Source organism: Dipteris shenzhenensis, chromosome 2 (assembly GCF_047967505.1).
Source record: "Dipteris shenzhenensis isolate YYH24624 ecotype China chromosome 2, Dip_SZ_1.0, whole genome shotgun sequence".
In the NCBI taxonomy this organism is placed as follows: Eukaryota; Viridiplantae; Streptophyta; class Polypodiopsida; order Gleicheniales; family Dipteridaceae; genus Dipteris; species Dipteris shenzhenensis.
This window is the reverse complement of record NC_141597.1, coordinates 15,273,351-15,283,090: the sequence shown is the minus strand read 5'-3', so window position 1 is coordinate 15,283,090 and position 9,740 is coordinate 15,273,351. Positions and strand designations below refer to the sequence as shown.

Here is a 9,740-nt window from a genome sequence, read left to right as displayed (position 1 = left end):
TTCACCTTCATAGATTAGTCATTGATACTCATTTTTTCTCAACATAGTATGTAATTTTTGTTGCCACCACATTGAGAATGTTCCCTATACCTCACGAAGCCCTTTTTCTCCACGTCTACTACCGAGGTACAGACATCCCTAATCTTATTGGCACTATACATCTTCATGAAAGTTGTCGTCACATTATCTCTCATTTTCAAGTTCTGAGGGTTTTAGTCACATACGGTTATGTCATTTCTCATTCTAGCATATGTGTTCACACATGTAACATAGGTCCTCAGGATGTATTTTGGTAAGAGGTGTAGGATAAATTATGGAAATCAATTCTAGTGTGAGCTTAGGTGAAAAAGATATGTTGATCACAAGGTTTGATGGATCCATAGGGGTTCAAGGGTTTAAAAATGTTTTGTAAGGCGTAGGAGGAGGACAAGGTTGAGAAAGATAACTAGGTCTTTAACGTTTAGAAAGAGTTAAGGGATTTAGGAAGATTCTAGGGAAAAAGTTGCAAGGTTGAGGAGTGGAGAGCTAGTCACCTTAATGCATTATGGGATTTAAGGTATAGGAGGAGTGAACAAGGGTGAAAAGAAGGGAGCAGGAGAAGGGAGGAGGAGGAGGAAGGAAAAGGAGGAGGAGGAAAAGGGAGGAGTGAACATAAGAGTGGGATCTTTGTTGCATTATGATATATTATTACATGTCCCTAATTTTCCATCCTTACAGAAAGCGTAAATACTTATCTACATAGCACAAAAGTGTAAGGGCATTTTCTCTCTTTGTAAGGGCTTCTCTTTCTTCTAAGGATTTCTTGCTCTTGTAAGGTTTTCTCTCCCTTGTAAGGATTCATCTCTCTTGTAAGAACTGATCTCTCTTGTAAGGAGTTATGTCTCTTGTATAATGTCTTCTTTCTCTTGCAGAAAACTGTGTAATGACTTCTCTTACACAAAACTGCAAATTTTAGTATTTCTCTCTCTAGACCATGATTTTGCAAGTATGATCAGTTCATTTGTAGATGGCATTTTGGCTATCCTTACCCTATCAGATCCATCAAACCTTCTTTCAATCTCAATATATTACAAGTGGAAATTTGTTGCTACTCTACGCACACATATTGGATGCTTTTAATTGTGGCTTGATCCTTGTTGCCACAGGCTTAACAAAAGTGTCCCATGCAACCTAGGGTTGTGCATCCTATACATGTACAATCATCTAGTCAAATAGATGCAACCAATACATGACCTTACTAGCTCTTTCATGCCATGTTGTGAAGGCCTGCACTTACTATGTGTTGGAATCTCCAGACAAGAAGGCTCCTCTTTATCACCTAAAACAAACTCTCAATAATCTTTGCCTGAGGATTCAATTTGTCATATGAAAATTCCATGTTTGGAAAGTTATTCTTGTCCAATTTCTCATTCACAATCTATTAATACACTAACAACCATTCTCAGATATACTGACAATTATGAGCTTTGCAACCCCCCCCCCCGACACACACACATGAACATGCACATGTACACATGCAGATAGACACTCACACAAATGTGTACATGAGCATCACATGTATAGAACCACAAGTACCACACATAAGCTGGCAAGCACATGTGTGGGTGCGACGCACACGCACACACACGTGTCAATAGACAAACAGAGTGGTATAGATAAATCAATCCTGCTTCCAGGTGTGAGATTCCAAAGATAGAGACTTCCTTTGTTTGTCAAAGAGGTAGCGTGCAAAGCTTGCAGTGAACAAGCAACTTTATGCCAGTGCCTTCTTGAGCTATGTGCAGCCCAGAAATTACGATTTGGCAACCATCAATACTTAGGCCCTCCTCTCCAATGTGCACTCATGTTGGCATGAGTGCTACTCATTCCAACTGGAGCCAATAAGTTGAAGTGGATTGGATATGCATAAAGAATAAAGTGAAGAAGACAAAAAGGAATCTTGGAAAAATGTTGCAATGCATGGCAGGAACAAAGGTAACAGTAAGGTTATCTGCTTCATTTACTTGTGTGTCCAGTTCCACTTTAGTTAAAAAAGTCAAGGTGTGGGAAGGACAAACAAAAAAAGCCAATCTAATGTGGCACCAATGGGTTGCTAAGATTCTCTTCCTCTTGAGCTATTTGAATATCCGATGGCCAAAATCTCTGCTTCACGACCTTGAAGATAAACCGAGGAAGCAATGCTAAGCATGCTATCAAAAAGATAGTAAGCCAATAGGTGCTAGCTGTTGGAAGGACACTGAAGGTTACCCTGCAGAAAATTGAAGTCATGTCAGCAGTGTTGAGAATTGTCTACTAAACTCTGAGCAATGTGAAGCTTCATTAGCAACAAAGAATGGAGTAAATGAATCACTATATTACCAATAGTGAGTCAAGGAAACATTTTCAGTGAGAAGATCAACAACAATTAGGCTGACAAATGTCGCTGCAATCGAGCCCCAAATCGCAAGGTGACAAATCCAGGTCCAATAATGAATATCCATTGCAAGATGTAGATTGACCACAATAACTGCTGATATGATCCACATGCTTCCCATACCCCATATGTCCATGGTACTGTGCTGGTAGCTTAGGACTGGCACAAAAGAAAGAATCAGGCTTTGCCAGAGGGTGTCCAGCATTGTCAACCAGAAGAGAGTTCTATTGTAACTCTCACTCTGCTGTCCACCCTTGTAAAGACCTGGGTACTTCAATAAGGTTACACAGCTGACGTCTTTGTCTAATGTTCCAACAAGAATTGTTGGAACAGATGTATAAATGAGAGAATAAAACGAAAGGTTCCAATCATCTATCGCAGAGGATGCAGAGAAGGCGGTATAAAATATGTACCTGTAAGCACAGTATATTACATTATGGACCTCAATCTGTGAGTCATTTCTGGCCACGCACAGACAATTATAACTTGTTCTTACTACACCATGTTACAGAAGCAGTTCAAATTGGGCAGCAATATTTCAACACAAAACCTATCGGCCCCAAAGCTTGCACCCTTTTTGACAAGCCCCTGCACAAAAAATAGCTTACCAAAAAAGCATCATTACAAAGACAGCATTGCGGTAAAAGTTGTACAACACCATATACCCCAGCCGTCTATAGTTCCCGTGACCATGAACAAATAACATACGCCTTAAAAATCTAAACTGGCCCATTGCAAAATCTGATGCCAATACAGCTTGTCGCCCTTCTTGACCACTGATGCCTACTCCCACATCAGCCATCTGGATCATAGAGACATCATTTGCTCCTGCAATCATCCAAGGTCTTAATAATGATCCAGGCTACAATACATAATGCATATTGCTACACACTTAGAAATGCTGTAACGTAACATAAACAGGACAACATAGAAACAATTCCTCTCTTTTGCAGTTTAATTTTAAACACAAAATGGCTCACTGCTGTGCGAGTCCAAACATACCATCCCCAATGGCCAGCGTCATCTCATGTGATTTTCGCTTAACTAGAGATACAATCCCAGCTTTCTGCAAGGGGGCAACTCGGCAGCAAATTACCACTTTGCATCCTGTAGCTAGATCAAACAGCTGCAGTTCATGATGGACAAGTTATTGTCATTTGGCTGCCAGGACCTGAAGACAAGCTGAACAATAAACGTGACAGACCTTGGCTAAGAAGCAATTGTCCACACCATCACTATACAGCCAACAGTGAAAAAGTAAGTTGTAGAACCAATTGGAAGGTTGCAAAGTGATAAGCAACACCTCTTGCTCCAAATCCTCGTCAAGGGCATGGACCAGTGTATTGCCATCAATGATGAGTGCCAGGGAGTGAGCTGTTTTGGTGCCGTTCAATTCTGTCCAAACCACCTTGGAAGCACAGGAGAAATTATCATCTTTTTCCGATTGTGATAAAGGTGCAGAAAACGTCTTTGTTACTGAAGCAGAGAGCAACTCACTGGACATATATGCATCTCTCTGATGGCCCACAAGCATTGCATTCAAGCTCTTTTGCCTTAACAAAGAACTTTTGTTTTCCTGAGCCACCAGTAGATAAGCATCCTTCGCTTTCCTAAGGGCCTCGTGACAGCGCTCCTTCACACTTTCATTAATGATAATCTGCTTCATGTCATCTGTAAGCAGAGCACAGGAAAACCCAATAGATATGGCCGTTTCCTGTTTGTCTCCGGTCAACATCCACACCTTAATTCCCGCCTCTCTTAGTGCAGCTATTGTTTCAGGAACGCCAGCCTGCAGTTTATCCTCGATCCCTGTTGCTCCCAGCAGCAAAAGCTCTTTCTCAACCATTTCAGCAACCTCATGCAGCATCCCTACCCTGTCTACTAAGGAAGCATTTGCCTTGCAATACAGTTTCTGCCAGTGCTGTAAATCTGCAGTGCTGAGATCCCTCATTGCTATAACAAGGGTCCGTAGCCCTCCTTTTGAATACGAGTCTAAATGCATTTTAGTGTTGAATATGATCTGATCTTGGAAGGCTTCCTCCAGCTGAGTTTTTTCTGTTGTCGGTGCAATCTTTTGAAGCACAGAAGTATCTGCACCTTTGACCAGTAGCTTGATCGAGCCATCTGGGCATTGGATGATGATTGACATGCATTTCCTGACACTGTCAAACTCATGTATGCCCAGGACTTGGAACCTACATAGACACACTACAAACCGTCAATGGCGAAAAGGCCTGATCCCCTTTTGTTTGAGGCCTTGGCCCCCAAAAAAGTACACAACTGTCACACTTCACAATGTCTAAGCTACCTACTTATATAAGAACACTTTGTGCTGAGTATGTGGATAGTAAACACAGAACAAATTATCAGATTTATACCGGTGTGTTTCCCCAAGGATATTGATGGCAACATAGTTAGAAGTACGCTCGAGGAGGGTATAACCATATGAAGCAGCTGCAGAGACAAGAGCTTGCTCATCAGGTGACTCCCCTTGATATTCTACTAAGCATGTGCCCTCATCTGCTGCAAGAGCCACCTCTACCTCCAACTTGCCTGAAGGTGTTACTTTTTCCTTGGTAGGGACAATAGTATTGCAAGCCGCAAGTGTTAGCAGGTAGTCATGCACGGCCTTCCTTTCCAGGCCTTTCTGAGAAATCTGCAGCACTTGCATAAGATGTGGGTCAACTTTCACTGCAGATTTGGGTTTCCAAGTCAATTTGCCCAGCACCTCTGCACATCCCAGGATACATGTGTGTCAGCCCTGCATAACAAAAGGGGCGGCATCATCATATATAGACAAGTTTATAAAATCTTATCATGTAACAAAAAAAGAAAAATTGGGGGGAGAGTCTTACGGAGACAAAGGGTGGAAAAAAATGGGGGATATGAAATGATTTAGCAGTTCCTTATTGTAAGATTAGGGATAAAGCAACCATGTGTGGGTTTGTCCGGGCCATAATTGGCCACTCTTATATTTGATCGATTTAGAAACCAATAGACTCAAGTCGACATGAAAACGCAACTCATGGGAAGAATGGAGGTGTCTATCACATGCCAAGAACAAAGAAAGGAAAAATACTGGTGATCCTAAGAACTATAGGAAAGATTCTGTGTGTCGAGACTAGTTCCTGTCATGTCCTAACATGTATCGTGAATCAAGTGTCAGTCATGAGTAGTTTGATCTCCATATGGGCTCAACTGCCCATCATGAGTCCTATTGCCTTTGCAGCAGGTCTGAGATTAGCTGCTGCTGTCCTTGACTCCTGGGTACACTCAGGGTTGTGGGCATGAGTATGCTTAGTCTTGCTATAGCAAGGTCAAAAAGGATTTCTACAGTGACGACGTAGCCTCAGGATCTTAGACACATCAGGATCTGCGATTCTACTGACCTTTCACCACGTGCTTGTCTTCAGGCCCTAGGGAGCCCTCAATATCACCTGCACGTGATATCGTCGCTATGGGATTGCAGTAATTTTGCCCAAAAATGCTTGCATTCCGAAATTCCATCTTGTTTTCTGTCAGGGTGCCCGTCTTGTCTGAGAAGACATACTTGATCTGCCCAAGATCCTCATTGATGTTCAGCGCTCTACTCTGGAATTGAGTATTGGAGTCACTGTGATACATTTCTGCATCGCGGACCATGAAATATGCCTGTCCTAGACGAACCAGCTCCATCGATATGTACAAGGAGATGGGTATCATGATTTGGAATATAATCACAAAACTCAGAAAGGCGAAGATGGCCTCTGCAACCCTGCCAGCATATTTGTAATCCTCTCTTTTGGGCGTCAAGGTCTGCTTGCGATAGTAAGGAGAATAATCCAGATGATCTGAGTGCGATTTCAACCAAAGGCCCATTCCCAAACCCCCGATAAAACATACAACGAACAAAAAAACAGAGAGCCATAGTATCCCGCTGTTCATGCTGTGCTCCAACCCGCTCCTCTTTGATTGAGCTCCAGTACTGTTTAGCATTGCCTTTGTCTCTTGGCCCGCATACACTGCAACCCCTACTGCCCAAGAAGTGTTCTTTAGCTCGCAACCTCGAAGAATTATGTTAGAGGGACCAAGGGGGATCTGTTGTCCATCAATTTCTGCGTAGGCAACGAATCCATAGATATTCCTGTTGGGTTTCTCACACATAATCCTGCCAGTGATGGAGGGCATTTTCTCTTCTGTCGATAGCATCTCTGCAGTCTCTAGGCGGGCGTACCTAGTTTTCAAATTGGATTCACCATCGAGATTAGTCGTTTGGACGAAGGCGACACCATTGGGATCACTGGTTCTGAGTAGTACCAGATCGCAAGGTATGGTCTCATTTACTTGAATTTTCACCATCTCTCCTACACGTATGTGTTTCCACGCCTTGGTTATGTAGTGGCCGTCTTGAAACACCAAAGCTAACCGGTTGTTTTCCTTTCTGTCTGCTCTATGGCGCCGCCAATCTTCATAGACATCCTTGGAGGCTGTAATGACCAATACAAATAAGAGAGGGAGGACCGATGCACCCTTTTGGAAAACTTGCAATGCAGGAACCTGATCGATCAATATGATGACGAGAAAGTAGACGTACGCCACTCGATGGAACTGCTCGAACAGGTTCTTGGGCAAGAAGGAAACGATGGTGTACTTGCTGGTTTGCACTCTGTTTCCTGCATAATCATATTTATCGTTCGTTTTCTCTGGATTATTGATAAAAATCACCCGACTTTCTGCATCCCTCCTACCGCTCCCAGAGGTAGAAGGTTGACGAGACAAAATTGAGCTCTGCCCAGGTCCAACTGAGGCTGATTCGAGCCCCACGAGCAAGCTGCAGGGGAGCTCCACAGAATGCTCCGGTGGGCGTTGTGACGACTGCAGGGAAGCGAAGCCAGAACGGGAACGTTGATGGGAGGATGTGGGACGCTTGGTCGAAGGAGACGCTTGCTCGTGAGTCGATTTGGAAGCACGAAGTGGATGTGGAAGGTTGAAACGGGATGGTTCGCTATTGCAGTCGCGCAAAGAAGATGCCCGGGAGAGGCAGCTGGGAGGAGCAGGCAATTCAAATTCTGGAAGAGAGGCAATCTGGGATGGACAAAAGCAGTTCAAATTGTCGTTGTCATGTGGAGGAAGAAAGGCAGCAGGATCCACATCGGAAGACATCGCTTGGGCACGCATGGCTCTTCACAGCACCTTCATCAACTGCTAGCTTTGCTCTTTGTTCTTCTTCTGAGTCTTCCTGTTGTTCCACTGACCTTCGATGGCTTCTTCACAGCACGTTCATACTTCCTTGAAGGGCAGGGCATGATAATCCAATTCGTGGAAGGGCATAGCAGCTAGCATATGTCCTCCTCTTCCTGTTTTTCCAACACTAAGCTGTGGCTGGTGGAGTGTGGCTCGTGGGCAAATTCTTCGACGACAGAGAATCATCAGACTCTCTATATAGCAAGATCGCCACGACGAAATCTCCTCCTGTTTTTCCAACACTAAGCTGTGGCTGGTGGAGTATGACTCGCGGGCAAATTCTTCGACGAGAGAGAATCCATCAGACTCTCTAACTACGAAATCTCCTCCTGTTTGTCCAACACTAAGCTGTGGCTGCTGGAGTGTGGCTCGTGGGCAAATTCTTCGACGAGAGAGAATGCATCAGAAATCTCGATAGCAAGATCCCCACTAGCGAGAGGTATTGATACAAAATGGTGTATGTGTCTGAAAGCATCTGGCGGATAGATTCGTGGCGACAAGATTTCTGAGCGGCAGGAGGATCGATCGAGGGACCGAGATTGTCGTTTTTTGTTGACACATTGTTACAATAATTCCATTACAAATAAAGACCCGAAGCTCCTAGCCGGCCTCCCTACGCAGGTTGTGGACCCTGGTTAGAGAGCAGCTAGACCAAAAAGAAATCTTTATAAGATCCACCAAGTGATGAGCTCCCTTCCTTTGTCTCAGGATGCCCCCTGATAAGCCCCGCCAGCAAGACGCTCAAAGGGCTGACGCTTCAGTCGATGTTATGTCCAGAAAGGTTTAGCGAACTAGAGAGTGAGGTCACAACTGACAGTGCTCCGCGCTATTTTGCTGAGGTAGTTAGGTCTGGATTCGACGACTGTGAGGTGGTGGAGCTTGCACGTCTGGAGAATGATCTCCAGCTCATTAACCTCAGAAAGCGTGAGTCATTTCAGGCAGCAGAAGGGACGAACCATAGTGCACATTTTTAAGGTCCGGAAGCTCTTTGACATGAATACAATCGACTCTTGGATTGCGTGTCGACATGCTATTCCTTGGAAGGATTCCCACAGAGGAGGAGTTTTAGGAGAGTTTTCTAGATGGCTTTTGGCAGATTACTAGGGAAAAGCCACGCTTGTTGACTACCGCTTTTTCGGGAGAGGCTTCTTCCAAGCCACCGTTGATAAAGCAGGAGAGAGGGAGTGGCTTGTATGGAGCTCGGTCAGTTACAGAGGCAACCTTTCCTATGCCATCCCTTGGAGCGCTTCTTTCACTCTTGAGACAGTGCTCCAACGTGAATGCCCGGTGTGGGTGCATTTTTCGAGGCTCAACAACATACTATTTCCTCAACTCGATACTATTTCGGCTCTACTTGGCAAAGTCCTCTATATGCTACCTGTGCAGCCAAAACGAGCTTCTCCTAAGGTTTGTGTACTTTGGGACCGACGGCAGGATCCTCCTGAGGCGATGGACCTTATTCTTCCAAACAGATGGAATCTCTTTATTAAAGTGCAATTCGGGGTTTTCCCTGATGCATGCTACATCTGTAAGAGCAGAGGTCATTTTGCTAGAGAATGCCCATAAAGAGGTGTTGAGACTCTTATTACTGAGAAAACGGATGTGCAAAAGGCATTAGTGACACAAAAGGTGATGGAGTTTCGACAGAAACCTGAGCTCCTCCTCCAGTGGTGGACAAGGAAAATCTTAAGGCTCTTCCATGGATCAATGATCCGACCAACAAAAGCAACTCGAGCGAGCAGGACAATCAAGCTACGCTTTCGACCAGAGAGGCTTCAAAGGGCAAAGAGATAGATAAAGAAGCCGAAGGAAGAGGCGACGCGATCAACAAAATAAAAAATGTGATTCAAAAGTTCAAAGGTGAGAAGAATATTGTGCATGTAAATGATTCAGCTCCAGTGACTTCAAAGAAGTCTAAATCCCTTAGAGCCATCAAAGGTAGGGCAAGAAAGGGCCCTACCTTCATCAATATTTATGCTCCACTCACGGAAGATATGGAGCGGGACACCTCTGATGAAGATGAGTGACTCATCAAAGAGAAGTCCCAAGATGTGGCCTTTGCCTCGTGGAATCTTCGCGGTGCATGTGTGAACTGGAAGCAGCA

The 9,740-nt window shown here is 44.3% G+C and overlaps 1 protein-coding gene across 2 annotated transcripts; it reads right to left on the bottom strand.

Moving 5' to 3' along the window:
* Positions 1–1,708: 1,708 nt before the first annotated feature.
* Positions 1,709–7,752, bottom strand: LOC147904373 (phospholipid-transporting ATPase 1-like). 2 transcript variants are annotated; one of them, XM_087386166.1, is made up of 7 exons: positions 5,803–7,752; positions 4,792–5,143; positions 3,618–4,608; positions 3,416–3,539; positions 3,022–3,241; positions 2,359–2,826; positions 1,709–2,248 (listed from the first exon to the last, which is right to left on the bottom strand). In XM_087386166.1, the coding sequence occupies exons 1-7, from the start codon at positions 7,568–7,570 to the stop codon at positions 2,071–2,073; spliced, it is 4,101 nt and encodes a 1,366-aa protein (XP_087242292.1). In that variant the 5' UTR covers positions 7,571–7,752; the 3' UTR covers positions 1,709–2,070. The 2 variants fall into 2 exon arrangements, with proteins under 2 accessions (XP_087242292.1, XP_087242301.1); XM_087386175.1 differs by having other exon boundaries at positions 3,717–4,608.
* Positions 7,753–9,740: the final 1,988 nt, after the last annotated feature.

Bases quoted from the DNA above. Each gene is read 5' to 3' on its own strand.
- LOC147904373 (XM_087386166.1), bottom strand. From the start codon at position 7,570: ATGCGTGCCCAAGCGATGTCTTCCGATGTGGATCCTGCTGCCTTTCTT. The intron at 4,609-4,791 runs GTATAAATCTGA...GTGTCTATGTAG, and splicing joins ATCCTTGGGGAAACACACCG to GTTCCAAGTCCTGGGCATAC. The intron at 3,242-3,415 runs GTATGTTTGGAC...GGATGATTGCAG, and splicing joins GACGCTGGCCATTGGGGATG to GAGCAAATGATGTCTCTATG.